General features: G+C 45.4%; 1 protein-coding gene across 3 annotated transcripts in view; it reads right to left on the minus strand.

Annotated features, from left to right (window-relative positions):
• The window catches only part of MICALL1 (MICAL like 1), a 32,339-nt gene extending 24,693 nt beyond the window's left edge, over positions 1 to 7,646 (minus strand). For 2 of the 3 annotated variants that reach the window (XM_035127147.2, XM_035127146.2), the window contains exon 1: positions 7,430 to 7,646. In XM_035127147.2, the coding sequence (XP_034983038.2) occupies positions 7,430 to 7,575 (146 nt within the window). In that variant the 5' untranslated portion in view covers positions 7,576 to 7,646. The remainder of the gene's footprint in view (positions 1 to 7,429) is intronic. The other variant, XM_060279843.1, reaches the window with a different exon arrangement.
• Between the last annotated feature and the right edge of the window lie 9,089 nt (positions 7,647 to 16,735).

The following is a 16,735-nucleotide window of genomic DNA, read 5'->3' on the forward strand; positions in this document are numbered from 1 at the left end:
AAAAGAAAACCAACACTTCCACTGCTGCTCCACAAAGGTACAGTTCTACACCAATATCTTCTTAGCCAGTGCACGTATGACATTTCCGTCTATCCAAATAGGAATATACCATCATGTGGACTGCTTCACACATGACATTTCCCCTAGCATAGGGCTGCCATACGTCCGGAATTTCCCAGGCATATCCGGGATTCGTCCATTGGTAATAGCGTCTGGGTGGAATTTCCCAAAATTGGTAAAAATGTCTGGGAAAACCTAGGCATAAAACCATGTTGGAAGTTTGGCCGAATTTCCTAAAAAAATAGCTCAAATACTTCGAATTTTTTGAAAGATTTTGGCCAAAACAAACAACAAAAAACCTTTGCCAAAAAAAATTCAACAACTTTTGTATCCGGATTTTCGCTTTTTGAAATATGGCAACCCTACCCTAGCATCCTGTGGCTGAAGAAAAACTTTGTGTACACCAATGAACATCATCATAGGGGGAGGCTGTGGTTTGCCACACTCTGAAGTCAAGTTAGTGCTTCCACTTAAAGGGGGTGGGGTGTAAGACCATTACATCCAGAGTCTAAAACTACCCGGTGGCGCTTAATTGCTAATGGTGTGGACGCTTGTTCAGCAAAAGAGGTAACGTTTGCCAAGATTTCCAGTACCTTTCGCAAAGGAGGAAACCTAACAAGCTGGGGCATGATCTGCAAATGTCTGAGTTCTTGCACATCCACCATAACAGCAACCATGATTGGTTATGATGGCACCATCTGTCCAATGATCTCAGCAATTGAGTGTGTGTTTTAAACCCTTAATTAGGCATCTCCACACACCTAAGATGAAGTCAAAGATGATAGAACTGTAGGGCTGGAAGGGACCCAGGGTGTAATCTAGTCCAACCCCCTGCTGCTTCATGTGCAAGAAAACAAGCACTTTGATTAAGGATGAGGCGAAGCTCCATTTCTTCACATGGATCCATTTCGTCAGTTGCACAAGGATTTTATTTTTAATTTATTCTGTTCTCCTGCTACCCTATTCAACCCTGCAAAGCAAAGAGCTTTAGCACTTACATTCTATGCAATGTGTCCTGTGTTAATTTGTGAATTGCAGACTTAAGGATAACAAAATCTAACTTTGACTGAAATCTTATGAACACTTTCTCAGGAACTCCATATGGCTAACTCCCTGAACAAACATATGTAGGTTTGGTCTATGCATGTCTTTCTTTTCCTGTTATTCATGTTAACTTACAAAAACTGCCAAGCCTTATATGCAAGTCCTGGAAATAAGAGGGACCTGAGAGCATAGAAACAGAATTCATTCATGCCATTCCGGCATTAGCGTAAACACTGCTTTTTATGCACCACCCAGTATCATTACTGTATCTGTTTCAGAGATGCCCATTTCAGGCCCCAAAAAGTTTGATCTGCAATTCAGCCTAAGCAAACCAAGCTAGCACGGTTGTGAGTATTCCCATTACTGAGGTGACCTCAGTGAAGAACCTTCTGGCCATTGACAAACTACTAGATCCTTCAGGGCAAGATGGGATATAAGGTACTCCTGTTCTGCATGCACTTTCCTTGAGCAACATAAGCTTGCTGAGCAATAGGGAAAGAGGGAGGGAGGCATGCAGGAAAAGATGCAGCTGACAGCAGCAGCTCAGAAACATGGTGTGAAATGTGCTAGTTATAGCCGGAGTCAAGGAAGTTCACAACTGGATAATCAAAAACAAGTGAAGCTGAACATTCCCCTTTTCTCCAGGAGGACAACAGACTTTTTTTCTCATCCGAGCAAAGTTTGTGCATTTCCCAGCAAGGCCTCCTAGCAGTACTGCTTTTAGGCTCATCCATCCAATGGAGACGCAACTGCAGAAAGGATGGGATATCAGCATAGATACAGGTAGGAGGGGCTCAGCTCAACGCTGGAGCGGGTTTAGGCAACGCAGAATCAAAAGTGGGTCATACGATACTGCAAGCCTCTCTCTCTGTGCAACTAATAATCTTAGAAACCCACTTTGAGAAGTGAGGGGGAGCTGATGGGCCTTAATCCCTATCCCCTCCCACAGATGGTGATTTCTCTATATCCATCTTGCCCCCCAGGATGGCAGCACAGGGAGCCAGGCAGCGCCTCTCAGGAGCCAGGTTTGGCCCAGGGCCTCTAGCTGCTAACTCTAAAGCAGCAGGGATTTCTCTTTGTGATTTATTTGTTAATCTCAATATGAAACACCTCCTCTGACATCATCTCACATGCAAAAAATAAAGCATGGGAATGATATGCAGCCAGGACACAACATTGACTAGCTGCTTGTATATAAAAGGTGACTTAATGCTTGGCATGTACAGAGGCACTGCAGCCCAGAGAAAACTTCACTGAGCCCAAGGATGGTATTAATACTGATACAGGAGAGAGAGAGCTCATTGGTCAAATTGAACCAACATGCAACTCACTGGCCCAGGGTTTGAAAAGCTGTGTCTGATCCCAGGCTCCTCTGGTTCATTGTGTAGTCAGAAAAAGGAGTGACTACCCTGAAAACAAAAGGGCAAGGCTTATTCCAGGTGAGAGTGAATGGCAAGGAACGTATGGGTTGCCACACATCACCTTCACTGAATGGCCACAATGAACAGAGAGAGGGTAGAGGGTGGAAGGGGTCTCTCATCCTCTTCCTCAACCCATATCTAGTTCACCACCAATAATGTATATACAAAGGCAGTTTCAGTGCCCCCTACAAATAGAGCTGTCTGTATCCCACACTGGTGCGCAGGGAAGGGGAAAATAACACAATTCAGCTTCTTTGGTGCCTATACTTAAAAAAATCAAGTTCCTAGTCCATAAGATTGTAAAGATATGCTTAAAAGCACGTTGACAACCAATCCCTGGTGAAATCTGAGGTCAAAATGACTGCAAGATTTTGCATGGCCAATAGGCAGGACATTCCTCCCCTTTAACTAGTGCAAGCCGAATAAACATACAGCCGAGTAAACATACAGACTAAAGTACGCAAAATAAGAATTTAAAAGTATTCTTTTCAAGTCACAGAAATCTTTCCTTAGTGGAGCTTTGATTTATTTAGTGATAGCGCAGCTGGATAGCTCAGTCAGTAGAGCATGAGGCTCTTAATCTCAGGGTTGTGGGTTCAAGCCCCACTTTGGGCAAAAGATTCCGGCATTGAATGGCGGTTGAGCTACATGATCCTCGTGGGTCCTTCCAACTCAACATTTCTATATTTTACCACACAAAGCCCTGATCATAAGGTCTGTGTAAGCTGTGTCAATGATTAATAGCACAGCTGCATGTGAGCATTCAGGGCTTTTATAGAGTTCACTGTGGTCTAAGCAGATTCTTTGAGTTCTGCAAGGCCTCAGCTGAAACAGCCAATCCATGTGGAGGACCTTGCAACCACAGCCAGAACCCATTAATATGCAGAGAAGGAAAGAGGGTCTGCTTTTGATCTGTTCGAGTGGTTCTTTCCACTCTTAGATCCCCTGCTTCCAAATCAGGGCATACTAAAGTGGTTAAAATGATTCAACACTCCCCTTAGATGCCGCTTCGAAAATCCTTTCTTAACGTGCCATGTCCTTGTAAGGTCCTATGTGTCAAGTCTGTAATATAGTTCACTAAACTGAGAAGTGCTTAGTTAGACCATCTGCTAGAAAAGAGATTTATGTCCTGGATATTTAACAGCACCGACTTCTGCTTAATGGGATAGAAAAGCTGTTTGGAGAAGTTTGCCACTGCTGAATGTAGCTCTTCTGACCCACTTGTTCAGATGCTGGCTTAGGCCACGTGCTCTTTAAACAGCTGCTTTTTGGACCCTTAACAGCTGCCACACATATCTAAAAATGTATGAATTGTTCACTGTTCTCATGCCTGTCTGTCATCGCGCGTCAATGTCACACAGCACTCTGTGGAGATCCTTGTCAAGAACTTCTCCACCTGTGAAGATAGAACATTGTCCTAGCAACAAAACCTTGTTTGCTACAGGTTGTGGGTCTACTCTCTTGCATGTGGTGCGGACCTGTGCTAAACAGAAGTTGATGTCTAAACCACAGAGCTAGGGCTTGCCGATCAGAGGGTCAGCAGTTCGAATCCCCGCAATGGGGTGAACTCCCGTTGTTCAGTCCCAGCTCCTGCCCACCTAGCAGTTCGAAAGCACATCAAAGTGCAAGTAGATAAATAGGTACTCCTCTGGCGGGAAGGTAAACGGCATTTCCGTGCACTGCTCTGGTTCGCCAGAAGTGGCTTAGTCATGCTGGCCACAGCATGTCTGCAGACAAACACCGGCTCCCACGGCCTATAGAGCGAGATGAGCGTCGCAACCCCAGAGTTGTCCGCGACTGGAACTAATGGTCAGGGGTACCTTTTTACCCTTACCTTTAACCTTCTGTGTCTACACTGAAAGCATCTCAGAATTAGAGAAGAAATCACAAAGATAATGTGTTAGCACAATTCAGTCTCCATTTTGAAGAGTAGCAAATGTTCTCAAAGAAAAGGGCCGATCTTGATTATGATGATAATGATAATAATATAACACGCATATTTATTTTAATAATTACGTTCTGCTTTTCTTCTGTTATGGAATCCAATGCAAGGTACGCAAGGTGCCCAGATGGTCACCTATCCAGGCAATTGACCAGGCTTTCTTAGACTTTAGCAAGTCTCATGCACTTTCAGGTTGCACCTTGGCACCATTAACATACATTACCACAATAAATAATCCTTATGGCTTTGTAAGGTAGGCCAGTATTCTTGATTCCATATAGCAGAAAGGGAAGGGTCTGAAGCTGAGAGGCTACTGGCTTGTGTAAGGCCGCCTTGCAAGAAAATCAAAACCAGAGACTTCACGTTTCTGGAAAATCTCCCCCAGCAATCTGTCTCCTGCAGAGGTCAGTAAAATGCCCTAGGAACCTCTGAAGCATAGCGTGATGAAAACGAACCTACTGTCCATTACAGTTACCATCAGAAGCCCTGTTCTGCCACCAAAGGAGGTGTGGCTAACAGTAAAAAGACCTTCTTGGTAACTACTACAGTGGAACCTCGGTTTATGAACACCTCGGTTTATGAATTTTCGGTTTATGAACGCCGCGGACCCATCTGGAACGGATTAATTCACTTTCCATTACTTTTAATGGGAAAGTTCGCTTCAGTTTATGAACGCTTCAGTTTATGAACAGACTTCCGGAACCAATTACACCCATGTTTCAGTTTATGAACGCTTCAGTTTAAGTACTTCATGGACCCGTCTGGAACTGATTAATCCACTTTCCATTACTTTCAATGGAAAAGTTCGCTTCAGTTTATGAACGGTTACTCTGCAGACCGTCTGGAACGGATTAATCCACTTTCCATTACTTTCAATGGGAAAGTTCGCTTCAGTTTATGAACGCTTCAGTTTATGAACAGACTTCCGGAACCAATTGTGTTCATAAACCGAGGTACCACTGTACTCAATTGCTGAATTCTCTCTCCCAAAAGTTTAGTTGGCCCTTTTGATCATGGCTTCCCAGTTGACAGACAAGACTTCTTTAGAAATAATGATGGCCAAGTTTTTAATGAGTTTTAACTGTATGTTAATTTTGTTTTACAATATTTTTACTATTTCCAATTTATATTGTACAGTATCTAGACTGTGTTTCTGTTTGTCCCAAACTACCGTATGGGTCCTAATTCAAGATTATTATTTTTTAAATGCCATCCCGTCTGCAGCAGGGCCCTCTAGATACTGTTGGACTCCAGCTCCCTCAGTCCCAGGCAGCATGGCCAATGATCAGGGATTATGGGGCTCGTAGTCCAGCAACATCTGGAAGGTCATGTTTCCCACTTCTCACCTACATGGTTATTTGAAATGCTGGTTAATTTTTTAAAAAATTATTTTAAATTAAAATCTTTGCAAAGTAAGACCTGAATTTGAACACTTTCAAAGCTCTACATAAGGAAGTTTCCTGTTGAAACGGCACCAATTTTTCTCCCCAAGCACTTAATCAGATCATAAGGAAGCAGCAACCAGATGCAACTGTCCATTGTAATACAAGCACAGAATTCACTGAAGGACACAAACTAGGTCACATTCATCAATCTCTTGCTTTTGTCTATGGATGTTATTCTCCGGTGCTGCAATTCACAAGTCATGTTTATAAATAGCAATATGGAAGGAAGCAGCACATTGTCTGAGACAATGCAGGAAGTTTTCAAAATGAGATTAGAAGGTGAAGTATTAATTACTACACTAAATGGCAACGATAATACTGAAATAGTCAGGAGAGGTTGGCACTATCCCATATTAAAGGCAACCTGTCTCTCTTTCTAGAAAAAAGGCTCAACCAGTTTGCAACAACCAGGTGTGTGATTAAAAAAACCCCACAGTGTACTGGGTTAGATAAGGAAGCTGAACCGATCAAAGGTTGCACATGAATCCTGGCATTCAGATTTTAAGATGGCACCACCAGCACACCAATAATCAGATGCCTCTCTTTTGGCTGGAAATCTCCTCTATGATTTCAGAGTAGCTATGTCAATGGCAGTCTGAGGCCACCACTCCCATCAGAGCAGCCCAAGCAAAATCTGCTCCCTCCAAGTCCTCTTTGATAAGGATGTGTTCAACCGCCTAACTAGATCCCAAACTTCAGAAAAACAGCCTACAACCTCTCTTCCTTGATATGGGTTAAGGACTTTGTCTGGTATTCCCTTATATATGGGCCTAGTTTGCATGTAAAACTAAGCCAAACTATGGCTTAGCGCGGAGGCAGGGTTCAAGCATAACACCATGGCTTTGCTCACTATAGTACACAGCAGTTGCAGCTATGATCTTTGGTCTAGCAACTTATACGTCTGCTTCTTTAGGCTAAGCCATGGTTACACGCAACCTGGGTCATGGGTGTATACACCTGAGATCACTTTTAGGCAGTTTAATTACTCCCACGTTTTAACTACCCTAATCTCTATATACTGTACAACTATGGGTGATCAAAGAAGGATTAAAAGGGCGGACTCTCCTTCCAGCCTTTTCTAGGCTCTCATTTTTGAGGCGAGGCCCTAATTTGTACTGGCAACTGTAATGAGCAAAGGACAGAAATCACCCAGGATCAATGAATATGGAGCAGAAGGGTGTGCGCTTGAGTGCATGTTCCCGTTGACAACAAGGCTTCCCCTCCTACCTGCCAGGTGTGGCAACCTGGGCTCCCTCTCCTCTTTCCTAAGGAGTCTAAACCTCACTCGGGAGCTACCCCACACCTGCCCCATGGCCAGGGGGCTTCCTTCCTTCCTTCTATACGGCTTGTTCCACCCCTGCCCTCTTTTAAAATCTCCGTTCCGCAGCCGCAGAGGAGTCCTACCCCGGGCCGACTGCTTGCCCAGGCGAGAGCGGGGCTGTTGGGCCTAGTCCCGGAGGGGGGCGCGGTGAGGTGGGGTCGGGTGCGGAGGTCTGAGGCGCTCGCCCAGTACTCACAGCAAATCAGGTCGGTTCCTATGGAGGATGGCGCAAAAGGCCAGGCCGTCCCGGAAGGAGCTGCTGAGGTCTCGGATCTCCACGCCCGGGTAGCCCTCGCACTGGCGGCGGCACCAGGCCTGCAAGGCGCTGCGGGGCCCCGACATCGGGGCGGGCGACCAGCCGAGCAGCGGGGCGCGGGTCCAGGCTCAGAGAGCCGCCGCCGCCCTCGCCCGGCCGAGGGACATGGATGGGGCGGAGAGGCAGCCGCGCCAGGCTGGCTGGGCGCGCCTTGGTTGGATGCGGGCGGCTCCTGCGCGGGTCGAGGCGGGTCTGTGCCTCCCAGCCCGGCGCGGCTCCTTCGCCCCGTGCTTGGGCGGGGAGGCTGAGCTCCAGGGCCCGCGCTCAGGTTCCCTCTGCCGGCTCCCGGCTCGCCTCCTACCCCCGGGGGGCGCCTCCTTCCTCTCTCGCCCAGCCACACCGCCGGGCTCTGCTCAGACCTGTCTCTGCCGCCGCTGCTTCTCCGCCCATGATGATGATGATGATCCCCGCGCCGACCCCGCCGGAGCGGTTACTCATGGGGCAGCCCCGGGAGAGAGGGCCGTCTTGGCCGCGAGCTGGCGGGCGAAGGGAGATGCGGCACGGCCGCCGGGCTGGAGAGGAGCAGGAGGGCATGCCTCGCTCCCCGGCAGCCGAGAGGAGAGAGGGGATGGACTCCGGCAGCGGAGTTGCCGTTTATTTTTAGGGACACCAAATGGAGCTTCCATGGGCAGAGGCAGCATGCCGCTCAGCGCCAGCTGCATCCGCGGGAAACGGGTCTGTGAGCTTCCTGGAAGCACCGAAGTGGCTTCTGTGGGAAGCGGGATATTTGGTCTAGAAATGGGGGAGGGGGCAACCTTTGGTCCACCAGGTGTTGCTGTACTACAACTCCCAATACACACACACACACACACACACCGATCGGCCTCTGTTGGCTCGGGCTGGTGGGAGTTTTGAGTCCCTTGGTTGCTTCAGGCTCCCCACTTTCGGGGCTATATGGGTTTTTGGTCTGCTCCCTCCATCAGGGCTCTTCCTGACAGGACACTGGGCTGGAGGAGACCAGGCATACAAGCAAGAGTTGGGTGGTGAAGGATTGGTAGTTGTGGCAGAGAAGGCCTGAGCACTGGAGAGTTCAAGGATCCTCTCCTGGGAATGCCAGGCCAAACTCAAATCTGGAATATCACGTCCCAGACACAGACTGAGTCCTGTGGGCTAAGCTGATTTTCTGTAAAATGATGACTGCCTAAAAGGCCATACATAGGTTACCTGTTACTGAAATGCCCCTAAATAAGAGTATTAGACCCTTTAATCTATACATTAAGCTGAAATAATACTGAATCCTGCCCCCTTTTTATTCTTACAGAGTCACTAGGGTAAGGTTACCAGATTTTTTTCAATGAATCCGGGGACACTTTTCAACTTCAATAGATTTTGTATGGGTGTTGTAAAATGGGGACTGATTTGCACATCTGGGGACTGTCCCCGGGGAAACGGGGACGTCTGGTAACCTTACACTAGGGGGAAATGTGCAGGTATATGTATCTACTATTCACAGCTCTAGTGTTCTGGCCAACCAGTGCAGATGTTTTGGGGAAAATCCAGCCTAGATAGTTGCACCTAATTCCCTTTGCAATCAGTGGGATTTAAGCAGGTCATCATAACTATCTTTTCACATGGATTCTCATGTAAGCATATTGGACTACTTAATTTCCGGTTGTCATTTCACATTAATTTACAACACAAATACTACCTGCCTGGCACATATTATTGTTGCAGAGTCTGGAAAACCTTCATTTGTTAGGAAGATGGTTTGTTAATGGTCCGGGATGGCCAAGGGGGAAATCTCTCTGGGAGCGCTAATTATCAGAAGATGGTTTCTGGATGCAGAGATCACTCAGAAATATTTGGGACTGAAGAAACCATCAGTGTGTGTCCGAAGAAGAAAGTAAATTATACCATTGTCTCTTGATCCCTCTGGAGTGCCTATGACCCCAGATATGTTTTACCTGTATAATGGTAAATAAGCAAAATATTGCAGAAACACAGTTTCCAGTTCTACACACACACACACACACACAGAGAGAGAGAGAGAGAGAGAGAGAGAGAGAGAGAGAGCCAAAAACGAAACGAAAAACGAACTCTGGCAGCGCTTCTTTTTGAACTACTGTACTCACAGTTCAGGGAAGTGAGGAGCAAGTGACATTATCTACAAAGTTGCTGAGAATTGCCTGGCCTCTAGAGCTGAGCTAAATCAGAGCTAGCATTACTGCAGGAAAAAGGTACAAGTGTGAAGGAAGAAAAGGAATCACAAGAGTCATGTGTGAAGCCTTGGCCACTTTCAGATTCTGGTTATTTTGCAGGAGAGATTCAAGTACAAGCTGGAAATTTAGGTCTGTGCAATTTAAGTAGCTTAAAGTGCTCTGTTGCCCTTGCACAACAAATTCACTTCAAAAAATAGACAACAGACTTATTGTGGTTAGGGAAGTGTGCCCTTTGTGGTCTGCATGCAGTCTATGGCTGCCCAGTGCATGATATGTCCGCACAATGCTATACAACAATGTGGGGCATTTCTTTGCAAACCGCACTGAAGAGCCAAGCTGGTCTGTACCAGCCCAACCAGCCTGGCAACCATAGCCTGAGCTTTCCGGCCACCAATGGGGAAAGGGGGCAGCTGTAGTAGTGCAGTATGAGTGGAACCTACAACAGTGCTTTCTGGCAGGATACTCTATTCCACTCTCACCTGATAATCCAGTTTTTCATTGAAATAGTCAAGTCAGCATTCCACAACTTGGTCCTCAATTTTTGTCGTTGTCCCCTTTTGTATTTTTAAAATCTGCCGTTGCCATGTGTGGTGCCATTTCCCCCAACCTCCATTTGTGGTGCCGTTGCCTATTTTGCCTACCTACCGGTAAGCCAATAATGGGGAACCTCTGGCCTGGGAGCCAAATGAAGACTTCCAAGGCTCTCTCTGCCCCTTGGAACTCTCCCCAGGCCACACCCGTCTTGCTTCAGAGGATAGAATGAATATCTGACCCAGTTTCTCAGGGAAGGCTCTAATAGAGGGGGCAAGGGAGGGCAGACCCACCCATTGATTGTTACAGCGGTTGGTTGTCCCCGAAACAATGCAGCAAATAAACTTCTTGATGGCTCAGGCTAAAGTTTTCAAAATTCTAACCCCAACCCTCCCATTAACACTCAAGACAGTTGCCTCACTAAAACATGCAGAGTTTGTACTGCCTGCTTTTTGATCATTTGAATGCATATGAAAGACAGAAATTTAGCATCAAAAGAAAGACCGTATTTAGCATATATTGCTTGCTTGTTTGGCTTTGGACCCTGCGATGAAAAACCAGGACTCTTCCAAAACTGTATAAATCTACAGAAATCGCATACATTATGAAATTAGTGAGTTCCAGTTGGCATCTTTCAAAACGTCGTTGCCCACCCTCTCTGGGAATGAAAGAGAAGCAGATTTTGGTCCCACGCTGTGACACTAATGAATGTGCATATTGTTACATGTTCCCCGCTGCCAAGCGTTGAGAAGTTCCAAGGACAGCACTACAGAATTAATTTCTTTTGAATGAGAGAGCACAGGAATATTATGGCATTTGTTTTTGTAATATTTGCTTTTAAAACAGATAGACAAGCCAAACATAGTGGAGGTGAAAGCTACTAATCCTTCATGAAGTCTACAAAAGGTGCAACTGTACACCAAGGATGCTTCAACCAAATCAACACACACTCTGCCTTTGAAATTCATACTGCAGAACTGGCTCTAAACCATTTCACCTCCTCAGAATCTGCTGGGAGTATTCCATTCCAAGGGCTGGAGACGGAGACCCAGCTATTAAGGAGCATTAGCATTCTTGTGATCAAACGTCACTAGCCATTCATTCAGAATTATCAAAACCAGGCATAAACTAAACAATATTGGTTACAGGTAGGTAGCCGTGTTGGTCTGGATCGAAGTAAAATAAAAAAAATTCCTTCAATAGCACCTTAAAGACCAACTAAGTTTTTATTTTGGTATGAGCTTTCGTGTGCATGCACACTTATCTGAAGAAGTGTGCATGCACACGAAAGCTCATACCAAAATAAAAACTTAGTTGGTCTTTAAGGTGCTATTGAAGGAATTTTTTTTACTAAACAATATTGTGTAAACCTATGGAGGGCTAAGGTTCTCCACAGGGAATTAAGCTAAGGAATATGTGATTGAAAGAACCACATACTGTATCCATCTCTTGCTTGCCCATTTCCTCCCAACACTTTCCTCAGTTTCCCTGTGTCTATTTTAGATTGTAAGCCCTTTGGGGCAGAAACCTGTCATACATGGTTCTTTTTTAAAGCACCATACATATTGCTAGGTAAAAGATGATAATGTGGTGGGAATGGAATAATTAAATACAGGAACAATATCGTTTGTTTCCCCCCCACAAGTTTTATATTCTGCTCGTCGGTAATAAAACCTCAAATAACATAATATTGGATCAGTTGTTTGGGAAAGCAAACACGTAAAGTCGTCTCCCAAGAAACCCATGCAAAAACTGGTCAGACCAGGGGAACTGGAATGAGGAGCTAAGCAAGGTAGATGCGGAAGGGTGTGTCCTGCATCCAGGCAGAGCCGTGACTTCACCTTTACAGGTACACAGAGGATTTGGGGCTCTTAACCGCCAGACACCTGGCAGCGGTGCCGTTAACCGGCCCTGCTGCAAGGAGCTATGGAAAACAGCAGTATTTTCAGACCAGTGGATACAATGAGTTCTTTGTGGTTTCCAAAGCCGAAAGGGCAGGAGTAGGCGAGCAGAAAGGCTGGAAGCCAAGCAATTCAGAATATGACATGCTCCTTCCAGAGATAGCTGCAGATGTTATGGCCTTAACTAAGCCAGAAAAGATCCCCTTTGCTGCAGTCAGACTGCCCCCCCCCTTCACATGTTTTCAAACGGTTTTGTGGCTTCCTTGATCCAGGTAACAAGGTTTATATGTCTCAAACTCTTCACAGAGGATCCTCTATTCTCGTTCTCTATGCTGCTCTTAATCTGAGAACAGAACACTCCTGAGGAGAACCTTTATTTTCAGCCAACTTACTTGTTCTACACTCTATTGCAGGCATCCCTAAACTTCGGCCCTCCAGATGTTTTGGACTACAATTCCCATCTTCCCCGACCACTGGTCTTGTTAGCTAGGGATCATGGGAGTTGTAGGCCAAAACACATGGAGGGCCGCAGTTTGGGGAAGCCTGCTCTATTGTTATAAATAAGGGACTCAGCAGCCACATAAGATCATCTGGAATTTAAGAATGGTTTACCTTAAAAGCAAAAGTTTTTTCCCCCATTTGACTGCAAGCAAGAGGAGAGATAGCTTCTTTGCTGTTTGCTCTTTTTTCTTGAGTTGGATTCCTGTGAGGGATTAAAACTGAGAGAAATAGTGCTTTAGTTGAGAGTCCTGCATGGCAGGGGGTTGGACTAGATGACCCTCAGGGATCCCTTCCAACTTTAGAAGTTATGAAGTGATTGCTGGAAGCAAACCGGGTCTACGGTGTTTAGCTAATTATCACTGAGACTGTTGGGAGGAGCACTGTTAAGTTGTCCCATGTTACAGAGGCCAGAATAGCCTCATGTTGTGAAAACCTTCCAGCAGAGATTCAACAGGCACCCTCACTTGTGATTTTCAAGCATCTCTTGGACACTTTTTAATGCCAACGGGTCTATGCAGAATTTTAAAACTTTTTTATTAGCCCGATTGTTTTGTATTGTTTTTAAGGGTGTTTTACATCTTAAGTATTGCTGTATACCTGTTGTTGTACACCACCTGGATAAATAAACCACAATGCAATTCTGCATCAATAGGAGTATAGCATCTAGATCAAGGGAAGTAATAGTACCACTGTATTCTGCTCTGGTCAGACCTCACCTGGAGTACTGTGTCCAGTTCTGGGCACCACAGTTCAAGAAGGATACTGACAAGCTGGAACGTGTCCAGAGGAGGGCAACCAAAATGGTCAAAGGCCTGGAAATGATGCCTTATGAGGAACGGCTTAGGGAGCTGGGTATGTTTAGCCTGGAGAAGAGAAGGTTAAGGGGTGATATGATAGCCATGTTCAAATATATGAAAGGATGTCATATGGAGGAGGGAGAAAGATTGTTTTCTGCTGCTTCAGAGAAGCGGACACGGAGCAATGGATTCAAACTTCAAGAAAGAAGATTCCACCTAAACATTAGGAAGAATTTCCTGACAGTAAGAGCTGTTCGGCAGCGGAATTTGCTACCAAGGAATGTGGTGGAGTCTCCTTCTTTGGAGGTCTTTAAGCAGAGGATTGACAGGCATATGTCAAGAATGCTTTGATGGTGTTTCCTGCTTGGCAGGGGGTTGGACTGGATGGCCCTTGTGGTCTCTTCCAACTCTATGATTCTATGATTGTGTGGAGACAAGTGCTTCTTCCTGATCTGGTAGCATGGTTGCTCTGCAGCACCTCGTTTCCTCCCCCTCCTTTGCGTCACCTCTTGCTGACACAAGAGGTCTTGAAGAGCTTGTCGCTATTTAGTCATACTTTGGTTGATTGATTTTGGAGAGTGGATTAACACCTTTGCTTTTTACGCCTCACTCCAAAATCTCATGAATGATAACTTTCTTTTCTGATCTGAAAAGAGTGTTTTACCTACCCAACGGCTACCAACTTTCAGAATCTATCACAGCAGCTGAGCCTAGAGAGGAGAACCAACAACAATGTTGCTCCACAGAAGCTTCACCAGCGTTTCAACAATTGCACTCTGTTGGTGTGGCTGCGTGCTCCAAATTCCTTTTGCCTTCTGTCGGTGCCAGGCACAGACTCCAACAGAGCCCGGCCTTCCTCTCGCAGCAAAGAGCAACTGGCCTGATTTCTTTCCAGGAGGTCAACTGTGGTGACTGGAGTGAATCTCTCCTAACCTTTAGCGGCTTGTGGGGGGATCACAGTGGCTTAAGTGTGCAAGGCATGACATAAGCCATTCCCTACTAAAATCCTGGGAATGCGTAACAGGTGCAAGATGCAGAGGTTCCATATTTAAGCCCCAAGCAAAGGCTGCTTTGTGTGTTGTATTCTTTTTACCACACATGATGAAAAACCGACACATAGCAGTAAGGATCATTAGGAAAGGAACTGAAAAACTGCCAATACCGTAAAGGCATTATAAAAATCTATGGTGCAACTGCTCTTGGAATATTGGGTAGAGTTCTGGTCGCCTCACCTCAAAAAGAAAATGGAAATTCACACCCACCAGAGGTTGTGATGGTCACTTCAATTGCATTAGAAGAGGATTAGACGAATTCATGGAGGATGGGCTATCAATAGTTACATTCTCCCTCCGCTGTCACAAACAGTATGTCTCTGAATGCGTTGCTGGGAATCACAGGTGGGGAGGGTGCTGTTCTGCTCAGGTTCAGATTGCAGAATTCCCATGGGCATCGGGCTGGCTACTCTGAGAACAAGATGCGGGACTAGACAGGCCTTTGGCCTGATCCAGCAGGGCTCTTCTGATGTAGTGTGGTGTAGTGGTTAAGAGCGTCTCCGCTCCTCCACATGCAGCTGCTAGGTGCTAGTCACACTTCTTTGAAGTCTCTCAGCCCCACTCACCTCACAGAGTGTTTGTTGTGGGGGAGGAAGGGAAAGGAGAATGTTAGCCGCTTTGAGACTCCTTCGGGTAGTGATAAAGCAGGATATCAAATCCAAATTCTTCTTCTTCTTCTTGATGTATGTCACAATAGGCTGCAACTCTTTGTATCGTGCGAGTCTCCCAGGACAAATATTTCCGCCTCTTTTGTCTCACATGGCTCTAGCCATTCTGAAATGGTAGTATATGTGCATGCAGTCCTATTCCCTCTCATCATGAGGCTATGTGCATGACTACAGCCAACTGTTATACTGGCTTTTCTCTTTTTCTTTGGAAAGCTCACTATGACAAAGTTGGAGAACCAGTTTGTTAACGGTCCTGCAAACTATATACAGTAAACTTCTGACACCCATTCATATAAACAGATCTTCCCAGACTAATGAACAGGACCTTCAGTCAAGAGTCATCATACATTGCAAATATGTACATCAATCACCTATTAATACCATTTAGGCTTATACAGAACGCTAGAAGGTTTAAATCTTCTCTGACTGTACAAATAGTTGCTGCATGCATTCCAAAGAAATACCACCCAGCAGCAAGAAGCAGTTATATGAAATGTGTTCAGCAATGTTGTAAAATACAGTCTTTGCAAGACTCTGGTTTTATATGGATCTGATATCTCCCTCCATTTTTTGGCAAGGATCAGGAAAGCAGAAGGAAGTGTAGAGTTTGGAGTATTGGCAGTGAGCAAACTGTACAAGGAAACCCTCACCAGGAGGCAGAAACTAGGGGAAGACAGCTGTGTTCTGTCCGAAAGTGCTTTCAAAGCATCCCCATTCATTACCAAGCCTTATTCCGCAGCCAGGCATGAAAAACGTTTAATAAAAAGGAACAGAGAGCAGATGCGGGTTCTTTGGATGCCAAACTGTGAGAAGGACCCAACTTTGCTATTCTGTGGCAAACCCCTGAAGTGAGGAAAGCACAGTCCTACTTATAGTTCTCTCATGCAAATCCTTTGGGGCTTGCAGCATATGCATTAACAGAGCTCATTATAAGATGCCTCTTACAGGATGCAAACAAGGTTTCCAACAGGTGCTAACCTCACACTGAGAGGATGGATGAAAGCTATTTGCAGTCAGTTTCACATACTTGCTCCTGTTGGGGAAATTAGGAAGGAGTACGACTTGAACAATGTGCTTATGGTTCTTTCAGCACATTGTTCCATCACTGCAATAAGCCTTCCCCAACATCTGTTGCCCTCACTTACATTCTGAAAGCTATCCTGGCATCAGATTCAAATATAAATAAGATAGATTTATGCTTTGTGCAGCTTGATCCCACACATGAGTACTCTGAAATCAACTCCAATGAGTTCAATGGGAGTTACTGCCACGTATGCATGCACAGGACCCCAGCCGCAGATTCTTTTATTTTATACAAAGGGAAACTGAAAGGCCCATTCAGACCTTCACTGCTATATTTTCTGCTATAAAAGACTTCTTTAAAAAAGGACCAGTAAAAACCACAAGTTTCAGCATGAACTATACAACACAAGGAAGTCTGAAAAACATTTGATATTGTAGATCTCGTAAGAATCCACTGTTACAGTGCTTAGCATACGTTTACCAAAAGGACATCTAGTGATAGTAACACCCCTGAAAGGTAAGCAGTGAATAGCTTGAGATCGGGATAATACTCT

Source organism: Zootoca vivipara, chromosome 10 (assembly GCF_963506605.1).
Source record: "Zootoca vivipara chromosome 10, rZooViv1.1, whole genome shotgun sequence".
Lineage (NCBI taxonomy): Eukaryota > Metazoa > Chordata > Lepidosauria > Squamata > Lacertidae > Zootoca > Zootoca vivipara.